The sequence below is a fragment of the Piliocolobus tephrosceles genome, chromosome 11 (genome assembly GCF_002776525.5).
Source record: "Piliocolobus tephrosceles isolate RC106 chromosome 11, ASM277652v3, whole genome shotgun sequence".
Taxonomy (NCBI): domain Eukaryota; kingdom Metazoa; phylum Chordata; class Mammalia; order Primates; family Cercopithecidae; genus Piliocolobus; species Piliocolobus tephrosceles.
In genome coordinates this window covers 18,344,056-18,363,691 of record NC_045444.1, presented here as the reverse complement: position 1 = coordinate 18,363,691, position 19,636 = coordinate 18,344,056, and the positions used below count along the sequence as shown (strand labels likewise).

The 19,636-nt window shown below is 50.5% G+C and overlaps 2 protein-coding genes across 9 annotated transcripts in view; one reads left to right on the top strand and one right to left on the bottom strand.

The window, feature by feature from the left end:
• Positions 1–2,787, top strand: part of TMEM163 (transmembrane protein 163) — a 268,565-nt gene extending 265,778 nt beyond the window's left edge. The window contains exons 7-8 of the mRNA XM_023193762.2: positions 374–515; positions 1,771–2,787. Of these exons, the coding sequence (XP_023049530.1) occupies positions 374–515; positions 1,771–1,831 (203 nt within the window). The 3' untranslated portion in view covers positions 1,832–2,787. The remainder of the gene's footprint in view (positions 1–373; positions 516–1,770) is intronic.
• A 6,998-nt stretch (positions 2,788–9,785) lies between these two features.
• The window catches only part of MGAT5 (alpha-1,6-mannosylglycoprotein 6-beta-N-acetylglucosaminyltransferase), a 340,494-nt gene continuing 330,643 nt past the window's right edge, over positions 9,786–19,636 (bottom strand). For all 8 annotated transcript variants that reach the window (XM_023193752.1, XM_023193751.1, XM_023193756.1 and 5 more), the window contains exons 16-17: positions 16,674–16,831; positions 9,786–10,034 (exon numbers count right to left, since the gene is read on the bottom strand). In XM_023193752.1, coding sequence (XP_023049520.1) covers positions 9,836–10,034; positions 16,674–16,831 — 357 coding nt within the window. In that variant the 3' untranslated portion in view covers positions 9,786–9,835. The remainder of the gene's footprint in view (positions 10,035–16,673; positions 16,832–19,636) is intronic.

Here is a 19,636-nt window from a genome sequence, read left to right as displayed (position 1 = left end):
ACTGTCTACTGTGAGCCTGGAACTGTCCTGGGGACTGTGGACTCAACAGAAAACCACACCCCTGCCTCTAGGAGGTTTGCGTTCTAGCGGGCACGGGCGAGACCAGCTGTAAACCACACACGGCATCAGTGCCCGGAAGAGAAATAAAGCAGGTACAGGATGATGGTGGGGGTGACGGCTCTACTCTGGGAGGTATCTAGTGACATTTGAGCAGAGACTTGATGGGCCCAGGTGAGAGCCCATCACTCGTGAGAGCTTTGGGCACCGTTCCTTCCCGCACATGCTCCAGTTATGTGGAGGCGGGACTGGCACTTGGGTAATTTTCTTGGATTGCTTGGCACTGCCACCTAGCCTCTCTCTGCTTCCTTTGCAGGGTTTAACTCCCTTGTGGGCGGCGTGATGGGCTTCTCCATTCTTCTGAGTGCCGAAGTGTTCAAGCATGACTCGGCGGTCTGGTACCTGGACGGCAGCATAGGCGTTCTGATCGGCCTCACCATATTTGCCTATGGGGTCAAGTAGGTTCTTGTGCTTTCCTCTTGACTTTCCTGGCAGCTAGGAGTGCCCCTTCTGCACCGCCTTCCCAGTCAGGAAACGACAGAAGGCTTCTGAAGTTCACGTTTTATACCTGTGCCCCTCCTGAGCCTGACCAGTGTCAGGTGACTGGAAAAGCACCCAGCACGGGTCAGATATCCTTGGGGCTGGCACGGAAGTGAGGCAAGGACAAGAGATATCAGGCCTTTAAGCCACAAAGGCACCCCTTGACTTCCGTCTGATGCCTTTAGGACTCTGTGTGTCCTGACATCTGTGCTCCTTCCTCTGTCTTCGCGGTGCCCCCAGGGAAGCACCTCTGTGTGGCTTCCTCACAAGCGGAGCCCCTCCTGCCACAAGTGGGGGATGTGACAGTGTGCTGGCCAGAGGCTGCTTCCCTAGCCTTAGAGAACTTCCTGCAAAAGGGGACTAGGCAGTGCAGAAAGGCCCTGCTGGCATCGCCGACACGGGCTTCAGCACCCAAGCTGGAGCCAGCCTTTCAGGGGACCGTTTCTGAAGGGTGCTGTGCTTTTAAATGTTAAAATGCTTCCATCGCTCAAGGAAAGGTCGGATGGCTATCATCAAAAAGAGGGACAACTGCCAGCGTCGGTGAGGACGTGGCGGAAGTGGAACCTTCCTCCATGGCTGTGGGAATGGACCATGGTGCTGCCAGAACTCGGAGTTACCGTTTGCCCCAGCACTTCCAGTCCTTGGTATACACTGCAGGAGGATGGGAACAAACCTCCACACTGAAAGTTGTCCAGGAAATTCACAGCAGAGTTATTCACAATAGGCAAAATGCAGAAACAACCCACTTGTCCATTAACAGATGAATGGATAAATGTGGTAGATCTATGCAGCAGACTCTCATTCAGCCCCCAAGAAGGAATGAAGCGCTGTTATACTCGCTCCAACATAGATGAGCCTCAAATGTTATGAAGGAAGTCACAAAACGTCTTATGTTGTGTGATTTTGTTTATATAAAATATCAATAGGCAAATCCATAGAGGCCGGAAGGAGGGTGCGGCTCGTCAGGCGTGGGGAGGAGGGGAGTGAATGGTACAGGTGGCATGGGGTTTCTGAGATAACACAAATTGATGAATATACCAAAAACCACCCAGTCACATAGGGTGAATTTTATGGTATGAGAGTTATCTCAGAGAAAAGAAAATGAAAATATGCTTCCCCAAGCTCTCCAGCCCCATGCCGTGGAGGTGACCTTGTCTGTCTTCATCTTTGCAGACTCCTCATCGACATGGTGCCGAGGGTGAGGCAGACACGTCACTACGAGATGTTTGAGTGAAGGGGGCCAGCGTCCGCATGAGACCACCGAGATGAGAAGTTTCCACATAGGCAAAGGGTGCCAATATTTAACTGAACATCTGGTTTCTTTTTGGAAGTTTTCTTTCACATGGTTTGTCATTACAAGACAAGGTCTGCCCAGCCAGGTGGGTCTACCTTGCCCCCATCACCTGCCGCCCCCATCAAACATGTTAGGACAATGCCCATGGGGGGGACCTGCTTCCCCGTCTCCAGCTGGGACTGGCGTTTTCAATTCTCTGGAGTATGATGGTTCTCACGGGTAGGATGACATCTTTGGCAGAGAGGTCTCCGGTGGTGCTCTGAGCCTGCGCTGCATAGGACTGAGCAGACCCACCTCCTCCAGCTTGGGTGGCCCTGCCACTCCTGGTTCCAAGTATCTCCTCTCCTGGCAGGTCTTAAGGGAAGATTGTACCCCTCACCCTTTACATACCCAGAATCATCAGTATGTCACTTCCTAATTTCTATCAATCAGTCAGTGTATCTCATTAGTTTCATACTGTTTTACTAATCTTAAATCTAAACAGATTTGCTCAAAAGGAGACCATTCTATTTTTTAAAGTACTTAGTGATATACGTATAAGCTTTGCATGGACGAATTAAATAAGCACATGACCCTTTCTTGTACATTCAGAACCTGAACATCCACGTGAAAACTGGATCCATTTTTGAGAGATGTGAAACAGTTTATTTGTAATAAATAATTAGAGTCTATCCGTATATGCATATCTCTATATGCTGTGTTAAGTGGTAATGGCACATTACAGTCTGTGGAGATGGTTCGCTCCCTCTGTAAGGAACAAGACGTTCTCAGCGGATGTCGCGGTAGGTTTAGATTCTGTAGTGTTCCCCAACCTGCACCGTCTGTACCTCTCACACCACTGCTTGCCCAGGCAGTAGTGGCCGACCAATAAACACCTTTACCTGTTTTGTATGGCATGGGAAGGCAATCTTTGGGAGTTGTCACCATGCGGCACCAACACATGGGGAGGTTTTCCACTGTGGCTGAAGGATGTGGGAGGGGGAGCTTGTGCCTAGGGGGACTGAGCGTGGAGACCCTGATGGACTGTGGTGCAGGTCGCCCTCTCTGACCACTCAGGTAGGGGCCGCACACTCACCTGGCACCTGGAGCTGAGGGACAGCTGCGCCCAGGCCTTGTTCCAGCTTTGGGGTCCTGTCTGCCCTCCACGCTGGTGAAGAGAAGGGAGTTAGTTTGTTCTGTGAGGTCATGGAACCTTGGTCCAGTACCATGCTTTCAGGTGGCTTCTCCAGCAGTACTGAGGAGTATGTCAACGGATGTTAATATGTAACATGAACTAAAGCAAGTTTGGGAAGTGTAGGATCCTGTAGGTTTCTCTTCCGCTGGTTTTCTCGTGTCGTCTAAAATACATCATGGAAGCACAGGGAGGGGAAGCTACGCTGGTCGCGTTGCCTAAACGCAGGTACTTGGCTTTCCCTTGTGTTCTAACAAACACGCTACGTGAACTGCGTGGGGTCTGTTTTGGGCAGTAGCCAGGAAGCCCGCCAGCTTCAGAGGCCATGCAGATGAGGGCCAGTGTCACCTGCAGACAAACTGTTGGGTGGGGCATAGACTAGACCTTCCCTGTCTCCAGGGCATCTGCCTAACCAACTGCTCACGGCTCACTGCTTCCTGGCTCAAAAGCTGCTCTTGAGAGGCAGAAATCGATTCCAGTTCCAATGGACGCTGGTGCTCAGCCCCTTATAGGGCCATTAGCTCATTCTTAAAGATTTTTCTCAAAATCTTAGCAGTTCACTTTCTAATTGACTTTCCTTCTAGGGCAAGGCAGTGCAAGGAGAGTGCCCGAACATGCGCAGCGGTGGATGTGATATATAAGGGAAAGAAAGAATACACAGTAGTAAAACCTTCCCCCTTCCACTCCTTAAATACGCCTTCCTGTCTTCCTAGCAGCAGTTTCCACAGTGTGCTGCAAACCGTGAAAGGCAGCTGGGGGAACTTGTGTGTTGGGGATGTGCCTAGACAGCAGCTCAGCTTTGTTCTGGAGGTGACCCTGCATGCACCCACCCCCCAAAAATCACTTCCACCTGTCACACAAGAAAAGTTTATTGAAAAATAAAGTTCTCCCTAGTTTTCTCTACAACAGTGGAAAACAAAGCAGTGCTCTCTATGCCAGTACAGTACATTTGGACAGCGACACCTTGGTTGCAGAACCCTGCATGACTTAACCCCAGAAGTGAATGATGATAGAAAATGGCTGTAACCAGGATCTGTTTGAAGATACAGATGCAAATGGCCATTAGCTTAAAGACATCAAGGTTGTGACCGCAACTGCAGTGGAAGGGACGTCACCATCTCCTCTGGCATCAACTATTACGCTATTAAAACTGGGGTAGGACAGTGAGCAAAATGCTTCCCAAGTTTGCTCCCTCTCAGCTTTGGCAGACGTGAAGCTGCGCTGAGGTTCCTGACCTACTGTCCTGAGAGGCATTGAGACCTCCAGCACCACAGATGCTTTGAGCACCACCCCTTCCCCGCCATCCTCCATCAACAGTGGCCCTGCCCTCCACATAAGCACAGGGTTCTCCAGCTGTGGGGTCAGGGTGGCAGCGAGGGAGTATCTTAAGGCTCCACAAAATCTGGGCTAGAGAGACATGCTTTGCAGATGGGAAATTGCAATCACTGCACCCACAGGACGAGACTGCTGATTTGGCTGAAGAGAATCCAAAGGAATTTGAAAAAGACACCAAACTCCAGCAAATTCCAACCTGCAGTCTATCCAGAGTTGTGCCAAGACAGGGCAGGAGATAAAACTTACTTTCAATCCACTGGGGAAGTAAGAGGCCAAATCCTCTCCCAAAACAAAAAGCAAACCAATATTTAGGTGATTCGGGAAAACATCATTCAATCATGAGCAGCCTCTAGGAGCTGGTGTTCTGGGAGGCCAAAATCCCTGCCCTATTGCCCGCAGCTGGCAGGGTGGGGTTGGTTTTCTCTGGGATGAGGCCAGGGAATAACCTTTAATTTGATGGAAACATGCAGAGCTAACCAGCCTGGGAGTTCCATCCCTCAGGACAGGAGGGGCCACCCCAGGCTGTAGGGGCGGCAAAGGGACTTGCCTGGGGAATGCGTAAGTTCGACTGGTCTCCCTTAACGCAGAAAAGCCTCCCTTACTGCATTCAAAGGAATACTGTTAACTTTGACTCAAGGGGTGCAGTCTGCCAGATAACCCATTTTAATTTCTAGCTCAAAAATGTTCCTTGAGGAAAACCCTTGGAATGTTCTGAAAGATATCAGTGAGGTAAGGTCCGGTGTGTTGCTAGCCAAAGGTCACCTTTACCCTTTCCAGCTGGAGTTCATAAATTCTTGCAGCCTTGTTTCCTTGGGGGCTGAAGTCTGGCATATTTTCAAACCAGTGTATTCAAGAATACAGTAAAATCCCAACCAGCAGGGTAGGCCGAGAACTGGGCTACTCTAAACCAGTAATTCCTACAACATTCAATCAACTTGGAATCACGTTTTCATGTAGGTATTTTTGAATCAACAGGAAGGGAATGAGCTCAGCTCTTTATTTCTCAAGTTTTAGGAAACACTAATAACAATATTTAACATTTACTAGGGCTTACTATGTGCCAAGCACTGTGCTAAACACTGAATCCTCACAAAACCCTAAGTGCTAAAAAAAGCTAGGGTGATTTTTTTCTGCATTCCAGACTCTACAACTAATTTGGTCTTTTGCTATAAAAACTTGGTCTCCCACTTTTTGTTGAAGCCAACAAGAATCACAGGAACTCACCCTCAGCTTCATGAAACTCTCAGCTTCCTAAATGAGCATGAATCTATTTATGTCCATCTGTCTACTCACATGAAGATGCTCTGCAGCCCCACAGGGATGGATGGGGTTAGAATAAAGCCAATATGGAAATGACAATACTTTTAAATAAATAAAATAATCCAGGCTTGGGATAGTAACACATACAACAGAGCCTGTCGTTAACAAAATAGACTTTTTTTTTTTTTTTTTTTTTTTAAATCAAGAATTTTTGGCCAGAGGTGAGGGTGGCAATGTCTAATTATATACACAAGCTAGGTAAACCACCTTGGAGAAATGGAGTGGCCACCAGGGTCTACTCTAAAAGGCACGTACCTACCTATAGACATATAGTTTCAGTCCAACACGTCATACTGATGTCAACCCTGCCAGTGAGTTGAACTGCGCTTGGGGAAGCTCATTATTCACCTTCATTAAGTCTTGCATTCACTAAAGAAACAAAAAAGGTGCACGTTCTTTCCCTATCGTGATGCTGAAGTATTTCTTCTCCAAGCAGGGCCTTGAACTTTGTGGATGCACCTGCTCACATGCTTCTGCCTCAGCCACACCTCAGCAAGTGCGTGGGTGGCAGGGAACACAGGCCGGTTGACACACTGGCAACCAGCAGTCCCAAGGTAGACCAAAAGGTATGGCAGAATCCAGCCCTTTCTTGAGGTTCCCAAGGCTTCACACCCTCCGCTGGGGGTGGAAGTGCACATGCATACACACTATGGCCTGGCAGGGTGGCTGCAGGGAGCTTCTGGTGTCCAGTCTGAACAGCTACAGTGACTCAAGAACATGTCCTGTCTCCTAGCTGGAGGAGTCTGCTATTGCCCTTCAACAGCATCCAGATTCCAAAAACTAACCCCAAAGAAAAGTGAAAGGCACATCAAGGGAACAAATATCACCAAAGAAACTAATATCTCCAAACGCACAACAAACACACAAAAAAGCAAACTGTAATGAGCAGTGACAAAAACCCAGTCCAAGCAAAAATGAAAAAAAGCATCTCCATTTATACATGTGCAAATCAAACTGCATACACCAAATAAATGAGGTGTTTACTGGCATTCAAAGAAGTCTTTTTACTCCTCAAAGTATTCACCTTTCAATGGCAAGCTTTCTCTTTTAGTAAATTAGATGTTTTCTCTCAAGTTTTTTAACAGCTTAGGATCACAATGGGGAAAATAATCCAAAAAAACAGGCCAGACATTATAGCGCAGAATTAATCATAACTTAGGATTTCTCTCCCCATGGAACTGTCGTCAGCTATACATTGGTTTAGGATTCTATCAAGATCAGCAATGGCAAAGCCTCCACAGGCTCCCAGCCCACAGTCAGGGGCACCTTCCTCTCCTCTTCCACGCAGGGCAGATGGAAGCCCCCTCCCCAGTTTCCTCTTCAGGATCACTGACCAGACCTGGGTCAAGTCTGAGGAGGCCTGGGAGTCAGAACACATTCAGGGGTCACTGACTCTTCAGATAATGCCCTAAACAATTGGAGTGTGGGCCTGTTTGCTCCCAGAACAGCTGCCCTGCCGGTGGAACTCCGGCACGCTTCCAGCCAACACTGGACTGGGGGCACGAAAGAGGGACTTTTTTTTTTTTTTTTTTTTTTAGACGGAGTCTCGCTCTGTCACCCAGGCTGGAATGCAGTGGCGCGGTCTCGGCTCACTGCAAGCTCCGCCTCCCGGGTTCACGCCATTCTCCTGCCTCAGCCTGTAGCTGGGATCTCCTGACCTCGTGATCCGCCCGCCTCGGCCTCCCAAAGTGCCGGGATTACAAGCGTGAGCCACTGCGCCCGGACGAAAGAGGGATTTTTAAATGGCAGAGAAGTGCTCTTCTGGGCTGCCTGACCCAGGCGGGGGGTGGGAGTCGTGACTTGGAGAAGGGGAAGGTAGGGAGGCCTTGAACTTAGGGACAGTCAGCAAATGATCCCTGCAGCTTTTGGAACACAAGGCAGGGCTAAGGTTACTTTTCAGCTTCCTTGCTTAAGTAGCAGTGTATAAGTGGGTGAAACTTTGCTCGGCCTGCAGGCTCCCCCTGTTGGTCAGATGCTTGCATTGACATCGTCAGTGTTCAATGCTCCTGGAAGAGCCCAGCAGAGGGCGGCACTGGCCCAGGCAAATTCCCACACCCTAGGGTACAGCCAAGAGGCCCATTCACAAAGAAAAAGTTCTTCCTCACAGCAAGGATGCCAGTCATCTGCCCTCCTATTGCAGGAAACTGCCCTTGCTTTAAGCTTAAAGAAATGCACAGGCTCGTACACACACACGCACTCACCAAGGTTTCCTTTGGACTTCTGCCCTTCTTCCTAGGCCCAAGCAGAGGCTTTTCTCAGCCAGGTCTGGAGCCGTCCCTGTGAGGATGCTCAGGGCACAGGCCTCCCCATGGCACTCTCCCTGGCAGATGTTCTCAGGGGCCACCTAAGGAGTGGAGGCGGCCCCGGGTACCCTCCCCACCCCCCATTCTCTTAGACTGGAGGTACAATTCAGACCCACTGAGCAGGGATCTCAGTGGGCCTAAGAAAAAAGGCTGGCTGCACATTTGTGTAGCAACTGAGAAAGAAGCAGAATGTAACTTTCCAGACTTAAAGGCCCCACACTTACTCTAGTCCTCATGAAGTAGAATTCTTCCTTTCCCTCACATCTGAAAGCCACCAGCCATTAAGCCTTGCCCATCACTTCTGCCCAGCAGAGGGCTCCACCGGGCTGCCCTCTGTTAGCAGGCAGGGTGCTTGGAAGCCCTGGCGTAGAGCACATCATTGAGCGACTGGAGTGCCCAGCAGGGGCCAAGTGGATGATGCCAACTGCTCACATTAGGCAGAAGGGGGCTCACTCGCATCAGCATGGAGATGTCAGGGGCTTTCCAGAAACTTACAAACTTGTACAGAGTATGGCAGCAATGATTCGGTGGGGTGGGGACTTACACAAAGGCAGAGCATGGGGGGTCCAGGGTGTGGAAGGTGAGGTCCAGTGTGTCTGACCAGGTCAACCTGCTGATTATTCAACAAGTCAGAGCGATCCTGCTTGAAGGAGAAGCCAGCACCAGATTCCCTCCTTTGCAAGCTACACCCTCAGGGAAGCAGCCAGGACAGGGCACTGCATTCATCCTGAGCTGCCCCTGCTTCCCCAGCAGACATCAAGAGCCCCCTTCCCTGGACTTTGGTGCCATCACAGGGGACACAACACAAGCCCATCTCTCAGGAGCCCAGCTCCGGTCGTGCCACACGTTCTTAAGGACCAACTTCACTGCTGTCCACATCTTGGCTCAAAGACAATCCTCTCCAAGTCCATGAGCAGTGTGGGTCCTTCATCTCTACTTTCTTCCTCATAGCAGGACTGGAGAGAGGGTGAGTTTACCAGAAACTCCAAAATCCGTATTTCTTTCCCAAAGGGATTCTAAAATAAATTATGGCCAAGGTATGTGTCTGGTCATGGGGAGATGGAGGAAAGGGGCCTCATCTCCTTTTTAGTCCCTGGCTGGGCTCTCTGGACAACACAGGCACGTCCCCCCGACTGAAGCAGCCCATGCTCTAGGTGCCATCTATGACAATGCCCTGGGGAGTTCGGCTGTGCTTCCAAAGCAAAAGTTTCTTTTGCTCTGCTGCCATCCGTTTTGAGCTGCCAAGTCCCCATGGCTGTCCCTGAACACGCCACCAGTCCCATGGCACATGGTCTCTCTCCTGCACCCCGCCCAAAGCAGACAGAACAGTATAGTGAAGGTGGATGATTAACAGTGGAAATAAAAGAAGCCTGTGATCAATCCCTCCTCTCCCTCCCGTGGTCCCCTCCCTCCCACCCGAATAAGTAAGTTAATGGGTTTAGGAATGTTCCCATTCAAAGTTCTTTCCCATCAGCTCAATTCCTTCTGTTTTGCTTTAAAGGACTCTTGAGACTTTCTTTTGCCCTGGAGCAGCTGCAGTGACAGTCTTCCCACAGTTGCTCCTTGAGAAACAGAAATGACATTGTGCCAGGGACAAGCCAGGCTCCTGGCCTGACATACGCTCTCGTTTTGTTTTGGTGAAGACTCCACTGGGCTGCTCGGAGTGCAGCAAGGGCAATACCACATCAGAACCTTCTACCAAAAAGTTCAGGCTCTTGCCAGAGTCCCTGGATTACTTCTGTCCCTGGCCCTGCCTGATGGGGCTGGGGCCACTGTCTTCCCCAGCAGCATGGTGCAGGGCTGAGCAGGTAGCTGCTATAGGCAGTCTTTGCAGAGAGCCACCTGGCCCTTGATGAAGTCCCGGCAGGGGCAGACCCTCTGGTGCCTGGGGTGGGCACCTGCACAGCTGAAGAGCAGGAGATCACCTTGAAACACACAGTGCTTATTCTTGGGGTCAAAGGAGGGCACCAGGATGTCCTTGGCCAGCTCTGAGCTTTGGCAGGTTATCTTGTACCTGAAGAGGGAGAGAAAGGCACAAGGGTTGGTGATGAAGGGACAAAGCCTGTCCTCGTCACTGGCCCTGTGAGCCCCCATCTTGAGGCATGGGGCGATGTTCAGTTGTCTTGTCCTACTTTAGAAATGAAATGATGCCCACCCTCTGCGTCTGCAATCCTCCACCTCTAGGCATGTAGACTCAGGAAGGCATGTGTGCACCAGGGAGTGTGTGCAGGGGTGTGTGTTGAGGCTGCTCAGTGAAGCTTTGTCTGCAATGGAGAAAAACTGGAAACAACCCAAATACTCACCAAGCAAGGAATGGCCAAATAAATCATGGCCCTTCTGTGCTTTTCGAGTTCCCTGCAGCCATTGAAAAAGAACGAGGGAGGAGAGAGGAGCAGGAGAGTCATCCTGGGGAAAGGTGAGTCCCAGAATGGGAAGCATAGAGCAATCAGCCCGCGGTGTGCACATGGGAGGTGAAGGCTGCAAGCTGAGACAGCTACATGCTAATGCCTTAGCAATGGCTGCTTCCAAGAAGTGAGAATGGGGCAAAGCTAAGCATTATTTACATGTTTTTTTTTTTTTTTTTTTTTAAGTATGTTTAACTTTTTAATTAAAGGCTTAAAACAATTCCCGTTATATGGCCTTAGCCTCTTGCTGGAAAGCAATCAGACAGAAGGTGCTGTCCCAGGGCATCGCCTTCCTGGGTCTTTGCAGCCACCCTTCAGCCATGGCAATGGTAACCCCAGTTAGAGCAGGTGAACTGAGGCTTTAGGATGTGCAGAGAAGGCCTGAATGCAGCCCCTCTCTCCCCAGTCCTGCACTCTTGCTCCTCTGCCATCTTCTCCCAACAGCTGAGTGGTCTCAGGCTGTGGAGCCTGGTGGCTTTGCTTCCTTTGGCTGGGACCACTGCTTGGGGGACCAAGGATATTCTGATGTTTCCATTCTCAACAGTTTTGGCCTCTTATCTCATATCTTTCCCTCCAACTTGGGATGATTGCCCCCATCCACCTTGGTTCCCGAAGGAGTCGGCGGCTTCACCTGGTGTCCTGCATGAATGCTAGGTGGGAACCCATGCTGTACCTGAGACCAGAGAAGGTGGTGTCAGGGGGCCGGTCAGACCTGGATTTGAGTCCTGGCTTTGTCTCTTAGGAGCTGTGTGGCCCTGGACAAAAATGAGCAAGCCACTCTGTGGCTCAGATTCCCTTCCATAGAACGGGGATAAATAATCCTTTACTGCAGGAATTTAGTGCTTCTACAACATGTGGCAGAGTCAAGCTCTAAGTAAGTCGATAAATGGCAGCTATCATTATTGTTAGGATCGTGGTCACCGTCACCATCACCCTGCCTTGGCAGACACTGGATGGGCTAGACCACCTCCCCTCTTGCTTGACCAGTGGTATGAATTCACACACCAACCATTTCTGTTTCACTTGGTTCATGGAAGTCTCCTTTCTCTGCTGACATGGAGGGGATGAAGATGGGGAGCTTGAGGTTTCTCGTTGCCTCAGGGAAGCTTCCAGATGGCTTGTATGTGTACGTATGCATATGTGTACATGAGCAGGTGTGTAGAGCATGTTTATGTACTTGTGTGTATTTGTGTGCGTGCATGTGTATGCCTGTGTATGTGTGTGTAAAGCATCATTTTCTCTCGTACTCCTGCCCTGTCTTTCTCCAGCTAACTAACTGCCTGGGGCCTTCCTTCCCTTACCAACATTAATCCTGCGATTCCCTGCACATCTGCTGGGGCTTCTGGTGAGATCTCCCAGGCTGTTCGCCTGGCTCCTGCTCAGTTGCAGCTGAAGCCCCAACTGCTTCTGGAACTCAGCATGTCACTGATGCTCGGGCCTCCCTCCGCTAGAGCCCGCGGCGCCTCCTGCACATGTGAACTGCACCAGGAGCCCAGGACTGCTCAGGAGAGCAGGACTCTTCTCTTGCTCCCACAGTCACCAGGAGAGCGCTGCAACTACCCTAAATACGCCACCACCCCTGCTCTTGATGCCAGCTGGGAGGTGGTGATGCCCAGGGAGTTAAGGTCATGAATCATGAAGGGAGAGGGCAGGAAGTCGATTTTTATGGATTTCCTAAAAGGAAAAATGAGTCAGAGACTTGCAGCTACCAGGTCCTTCACAGAATTTCTCAACTGGACAACAAGAAGGAAAATATCTGGAACTCAATTCTGAATGACAAGTTTACATATGGAACATGGCCTTGGGATACAGGTTTATACTTACGACCTTTTTTAAGGTGAATTACAGCAGCTGCTGTGGCTTTACTTAAACCATCTGCCGGCACACTGCTAACCAGAGCACAGAAATCTCTATGGTGACTTTCAGACCACATGGCGAGGCGTGTAATTGTCAGGAGCCATGAAAACCCCCCTGCCCGCTCCCTGGGTCACCCGGACTCAGGCTCCAGGCCACCATCTCCCAGGGCAGAAGCACACATGTGTGTGTGTCTGTGAGCAGGATTCAGCTAAGGCTGCAGCAGCAGAAGCCTGCCTGGGGTGATGCACAGAGACCACCACAGACTGCTCAAGCAGCAGACACTTCACCAGGCCACAGGTACCTGACACCAGGCAGCTCCTCGAGGGTTCAACTGGTGGATGCGGCGCGGTGGAATGCAGGGCTCTAACCAACTCCCTGGCCCCAGTGTCTTCTAAGCCCCCTTCTAAGCTCTCCCTTTTACTGGCATGCATGTGCCCATCCTACAGCCCTGAGCAGTCAGGAAGGTGACTCCATTATCCTTGCGAGCAAAGGTCATCAGTGAGGCAAAGCAGCTTTCCCCAGTTGCTAGAGCACATGGAGACCAAACAGCCTCTGCCGCCCAGGATCCTCAGTCCCTAGGTGGTCCCTGCGTTTCCACGGGGTGCATGGTGCTGTGTCTGCCTCTCTGTCCCTGCAATGTCTGTCTCACAAACACCCACATCCTCCTGCTCAGAGACCCCACCGCAGTGTGCCATCTTCCTTTCTTCCTAGTATCTTACAGGATGGGAGTTAAAGTTTCTGGGCCCATCAGGTCTCAGTTTACAATTTATAGCTCTTGAAGAATAAGAAGAGGCAAAGCCCCCTCCAGTGGGGCTGGTCACACTTCCTCACCTGAAGTCAGGCAATGAGCTGAGAAGTCACCAGTCCCTTCCTGACACAGACCTATAATGCACAGGACAGGATGCACTGGACAGGAGGCGAGTGCTGCTGTCTCACCTGCTGCTCCCGCCCCTCCCTCCTGCCCCTTCCCTAGAGTGCCTTCCCTCCCTCAGCCCCCTCTCAAGAGGGCTCTGTTCCTTCTGGCTCTGCCTCGCCAGGCCCCACCTGGCAAAGACTCCACTGGGATGCTCTCAGTGCAGCAGGAGCAATACCAAATGAGAACCCTCTACCAAAAAGTTCAGGGTCTTGCCAGAGTCCCTGGATAACTTCTACCCTTGGCCCTGCCTGACGGGGCTGGGGCCACTGTCTTCCCCAGCAACATGGTGCGGGGCTGAGCAGGTGGCCTACAAAGGGTCACCTTCCCTCTCTCAGGTAACAAAGCACTCACAGTCTAGACTGTACTGCTTATAATTCTTCGCCTAGAGCAACCCCAGTTGCCAGTAATTTAACATTTTAGAAGAAACTACTTTAAGAGGTAGCAAAATTACAAACTGGGCAGGAACACATGCCCCTGTGTATGGAACTGAGGTCCTCTCCACTGGGCCACACTGGAATGGACCCTGGCACTTCCTGGAGCCTCCATCTGCCAGTCCCCACCCCAGTCTGGGAGACTTGTCCAGAGGATGTGGGTCGCACGTGAATCATGTGTGCTCTGCGGTGGCCTCTTTAGCGCTTAACTGCGCCCTTACACCCTGCATGCACAAGAACCCGAGGCTGGTTTCCTGAATGGCCCTGATTCAAGACAACACAGGACACTCCAAAGGGTTCCCCTGATGTGATATACTAAAGTCATATTATAGAGTGAGGACAGGTGGTTCTTAAACGCTATGGATACACAAAGACTGAAAAAGGAACTTAAGCTTAGCTCAAAGCAGGCTCCAAGTTGGAGATACAAAGGCAGTACTGGCTTGCAGGAACTGCTAATTGCTAATTGGCTATGAATATGGATGGGCCAGGATCACCTCCACACTGAGGAGGCACTCAATAGACTGCCAGATAGCTGGGGTTTTACAACATTATCAGTATTTACAAATGCATGAACAAGTTATTCAGCAGGGTTCTTATGTTCAGAGAATTAATTTCAGATGGCTTTATTGCAAAATTAGCATTCATTCCAGCCTCCTGCTAAGAAACCCCTGATCTCTACAGTGGGGTAGGGGGTGGGGGTGGGGTCAAGTGATCCCATGGCACAGGGCCTGGCCTCAGGACAGTCCCATGCCAAGCCCTTTTGCTCCCATGAACTCTGCATGGATATGGAGGTGGGGAGGGGCCAGGGCTGGGGTTGGCTTATCCGTCTTGGCTCGGTGGCCTCGGGCCTCCTCCACTGCCCAAAGCTCTCTGGAAGAAAGGGGTGTTTTACTCTGTCTTTGGCAAGGGCTGGTCATTATCTTACCCATCACCTAGGATAGCCCAATTTCACAGATGAGAAAACGAGCAGAAGCGAGGGGAGTGGCCATTTGCCATTTGCTCTTTCTCCTGTCTGCCTTCCCTGACCTGGACCCCGGCCTGGAGGTGGCCTGCCTTTGTAGGGGCCCGTGCTACTTCTGAGCCAGACCCTGAGCACAGTCCCTGGGCCAAGAGCCCTGACTCCTGCCTGGCCAGGAAGGAAGCCGTGCTGTTCAGGAGTCCCATTTGGTCCCATTGCCAGGATGTCGCTCCTCATATCTCTTCTTCCAGAAGTGGGCTTATGCCGACAGTCCCCAGTCTGTAAATAGTGAATTCTGACTTCTGATGAAGAGAGACTCAGGGTTCTCAAGAAGCCACCTTGCTCCAAGAGCTATATGCAAAAGGAGTGAGTGGAAAGCCCCTCAGAACCCTACAATTCAAGATTTGCACTGTGGAACTGGAAGCTTCTGGTACCATCACAGGCTTTCCAGACATCCTGGACCACCACCCCCTTCCTAAAGCTTGCCTGGTGGCAGAGCAGGGTGCTGCCCCGAGTCCCCACTTTTCGCCTATGCTTTTGTTTTCATGGTGTCATCAGGGCAGCTTCTGTGCCTGGGTCTTCTCATAAAAAGAACAGGAAAAAAATAGCATCACCGGGGCCAAGTACGGTGGCTCACACTTGTAATCCCAGCATTTTGGGAGGCCTAGTGGGGCAGATCACCTAAGGCCAGGGGTTTGAGACCAGCCTGGCCAACATGGTAAAACCCTGTCTCTACTAAAAATACAAAAATTAGCTGGGCGTGGTGGCGTGCAGTTATAGTCCCAGCTATTTGGCAGGCTGAGGTATGCGAATTGCTTGAACCCGGGAGGTGGAGGTTACAGTGAGCCAAGTTCACGCCACTGCACTCCAGCCTAGGCAAAAGAGTGAGACCTTGTCTCAAAAAAAACCACAAAAAACAAAAAAAAGCATAGCTCACACCCCTACTCATGAGAGCTTCCCTGCAGCAGGCAGGACACAAGGGGCCACACACTCTCCCTACAAAGGGTTTCATAACCACATTTACAGATAAGACGACTCACAGGAAACAGGCCAACTCAGACCATGGTGCACAAATAACAACAGTGGCCAACAGCACTAACAGGGCGTGAAGCCAGAATAGGGACAGGTGAGCCCTGAGCCCCAGGTCCACTCCATTTCCTAAACATCCTCTTCAAGCCTGGAATGGTATACCTGCTAGATTGAATATCTGGAGTTGGGACAGCAGGGTCTTATTATTTCTGGGCTAGTCTCTTGGAGAAAACACCTAATCAGAGCTACTAAGGTGGTGGGTGGGTGGGTGGGGAGGCTAGATAATTATGCAATATGTGGACCATGGTGGGGTGTGATAAACATGGAGAGAATGGATTCAGGCCTGTCAAGGGTCATGGGTGAGAGGTCAGAAGAAACCTCAGATGGAAATTTGGGAACTGCAAATGCCCAACTCAAAATGTCAATGCAAAGGGAAAGGAAAGGCGCCACTAAGTAATGTAAGCACAAGGTAAGAAATTCAAGGAAGGCGCCTCCCCTGTGCAGCCCTGTGCCAGCATTCCCAGTGGCGCACTTACCTCATTACCAAGGGACCCCGCAGACTCAGGTCTGCTGGGGCCTGAGATGCACCATGTGTCAGTGACCTAGAAGAAACTGCAAAAGGGAATAGGCCACAGGAGAAGGCTGCTCTTGGAAATTGGTGTGGGCAGTTTTGTGCCAGCAGGGGTCTGAAGAGCTGATCCATCTACGCCTGTGACTCTGTGCCCACCTCTACTTCCACTGTTCTTGGGGTCAACATTAGTAAGCTGAACACCTCCCACAATCTTCAAACCCAGATACAGTTTTATTTATGCAAATGCAACACCCCCATTCTAATTCTAAACACATCATCATGCCAGGTGACTTCATCTCACCCAACAGGAACAGTAACAACACTGGGCTAACTCTGAGGGGATCCTGCTGCAACCTACTCCCCTCCCACACCTTATCCCCACAGCCCAGTAGCTTGGAAGTGGAAACCTGTACCTCTCACCTGACTACCCCACAAGGCCAGTGGAGTCTAGGGGGTGAATCCCCACCCCCACCCCAGGGCACTTACTTCAGCATGTCCTTGTCCTTGTTGAGGTGCTGGAAGAAAGAGGGCTCGCAGATGAGCTGGCTCTCCTGGCACACCTGCTTGCAGGACTGCCCGGGCTCAGCAAGCTTGACCTGCAGGGCACTGAGGGGTGGCCACATCACTTGCCCATGGCAGAAGTCCTAGAACGACAATGAAGCCATCAGCCACAGCGCCAAGGATACAGCTGGGGATCTCCAGCTCTGCCAACCATCCTGGCAATGGGAGGCGGCACACTGGGAGAGTACAGGGACGGGGAAGAGGTGGGAGCCACACGGATGGGCTGGATTGGGGCTCAGCTGGAATATGCCTTCAGGCCAGGTCTTGACCTCCCTAACCACCAGCTTACTCAACCTCAAGATGGAGACCAACAGCGGTGCCTTCCACAAAGGGATCCAGGATGAGAGGTCATACTTGTGACGAGCTTGGCACCACGCCTGCCCATGAAGGGTGGCTATTCTCAATCATCACCATCGACACTTTGCAGCCAGGCTATTTAGAGCCTCTGCTCTTCAAGGCCCATCTTCAGACAAGCCTCCACCAGCTGGTCTGTTCCCTTCTCTGATTCCAAAGGCACTGTGTCTACCCTATCTTGGCAGTTACCTAATATGACACTGTTTCATGAGCGCTACTTTTATCTCAATGGCAAGGTTCTGACGCTCTGAGGTGAAGATCACGCCAAGGAAGACTGCAGACACTTCTGATACCACCTCATATGGTGCTATGTCCTCGGTAGGGACTTAGTGCTGGTTGGTTGAAAACAAGTACAGTTAAGTCCTCACTTAGTGTTGTGAATAGTCTCTCAGAAACTGCAATGTTAAGTGAAATGACAATATAAAGAAACCAATTTTACAACAGGCTAATTGATATTAGCAAGAGTTAAGTTTCTATGGCACATTTCTTGTCAAAAAACATCACCAAACTTCTAAAGACCCAAAACACTTCTAATATTAAACGTTGAAACAAATGTGAGCTATGCATACATTTAAGACAGACAAATTTAAGATAAATTATTTACTCAATTTTTGGTGCATCAGTGAGTAACAGCAGTTGTAGTGGTGGTGGGTTCAATCGAGTAATACACATTCACGAAGTGAAAATCGTAAGGCGTGCCTCCTCCCACCTCGTAATTCACTATCAATCAATCACTAACACGGCACCGCAATCAGGCCTGCCTCCACCAGCTGGTCTGTTCCCTTCTCTCTGATTTCTTGCATGTGTGTGATTATCGTAGACTTTATGAAGCTTTTATTGTACAATAATTTGTATCGATTCATTTGTTTTCGAACTCTCTTATTCCAGCTCAGGGTCGAGGGTGGCTGGAGCCTATACCAGCAGCTCAGGGTGCCAGGCGGGAAGCAGCCCTGGACGGGACACGGTTCCATCTCAGGGTGCATTCACATACACCCCCACTCACTCATGCTGGGACCATGTAGACACGCCAGTTCACCTCAGGTGCCCAGCTGGGGGATGTCAGAGAAAATCAGAGTCCTTGAAGAACACCCATGAAGACACAGGAGAATGGGCCAACTCCACACAGACAGTGGGCCCGGCCAGGAATCAACTTTCTTCAATCGCAACATTAGAGCAAAATGACATTATCTGAAGATCTTCTGTACAACATTTCATATATTCAAGAACTGGAGAAATAGTCTAAGTAGCATATGATAGGATGAGCAGGAATATGGCACCCCCTCCCAGGAACATGTGTTAAGTGCTCCGAGTTGGGCAGAGCCAGTTGACCCTGGGATCTAGAGGGAGCAGAGGAAACCAGCAGGTCTAAGGAGGACTCGGGGGTTAGGAGAGGGTTGGAGGACTGCCCCTGAGAAGTAACATGGAGTATCAGCACCAGGAGTGGTGAGGACATGTACTTTTCAATGTGTGTCCTTCTGGAGTATCCTACTTTTTTCTCACATTTCCTTTCCAGATCTGTGTGGAGGAGTTGGTCACTAATCTCAGGGCCCAGGGCTCCTAGCACTGGTGCAGGCTGAGGAAATGTTTCTGCCCCTCCCTTGTCTGTCATGTGGAATGCCACCACAGGGATATGAGGGTCTCATGCTACGAGGCGGGTCCCTTGGCATGGAGGTGGGTGTAGCACCAGAACAGAGGCTGGCCCAGAGCTGCATCCAGAGGGCATACTGTTGCCATTTTTTTTAACCTTGTGCTTGTATATATACTTTTTTGAGACAGAGTCTTGTGCTGTCACCCAGGCTGGAGTACAGTGGCACAATCTTGGTTTCCTGCCACCTCCGCCTCCTGGGTTCACGCAATTCTCCTGCCTCAGCTTCTCGAGTAGCTGGAACTACAGGTGTGTGCCACCACACCCAGCTAATTTTTGTACTTTTAGTAGAGACGAGGTTTTGCCTTGTTGGCCAGGCTGGTCTTGAACTCCTGACCTCAGGTGATCTGCCCACCTTGACCTCCCAAAGTGCTGGGATTACAGGTGTGAGCCACCATGCCCGGCCTTGTGTTACTTTTAATGAGCCAAAAGACAGTAAGAAAGAACAAAGCAAAACCCACCCAAGGCTCTGTGGGCAGCTGGCCTTGTGAGCACATCCTGCCTCTTGCTTTTACCAGCTATGTAACCTTTGAGCCTTGAAGAGCAGAGGCTCTAAATAGTCTGGTTGCAAATTGTCGATGGTGATGATTGAGAATAGCCACCTATTTGGGCAAAATACCTAACAGTCTGAAGACTTACTTTCCTCATCAGAAACTAAGATGATGATACTGATGATTTCTTAGGGTTATTGCTTCTTCCTATCTCCTTGAAGGAGGAAATGCTGAGAAAGGCATTGCCAGCTGAGAAAGGCAACTGTAGGTTACTACCGGGTTACTTGGTGCTAGCTTCTCTTATAGCCTCCTGAAATCAAGGATCCTGATTCCAACAAGGCAGGCAAACCCACTGCTGCCCTCCACTCATGTGTTCCTATGATAAGCGGACTCGACTA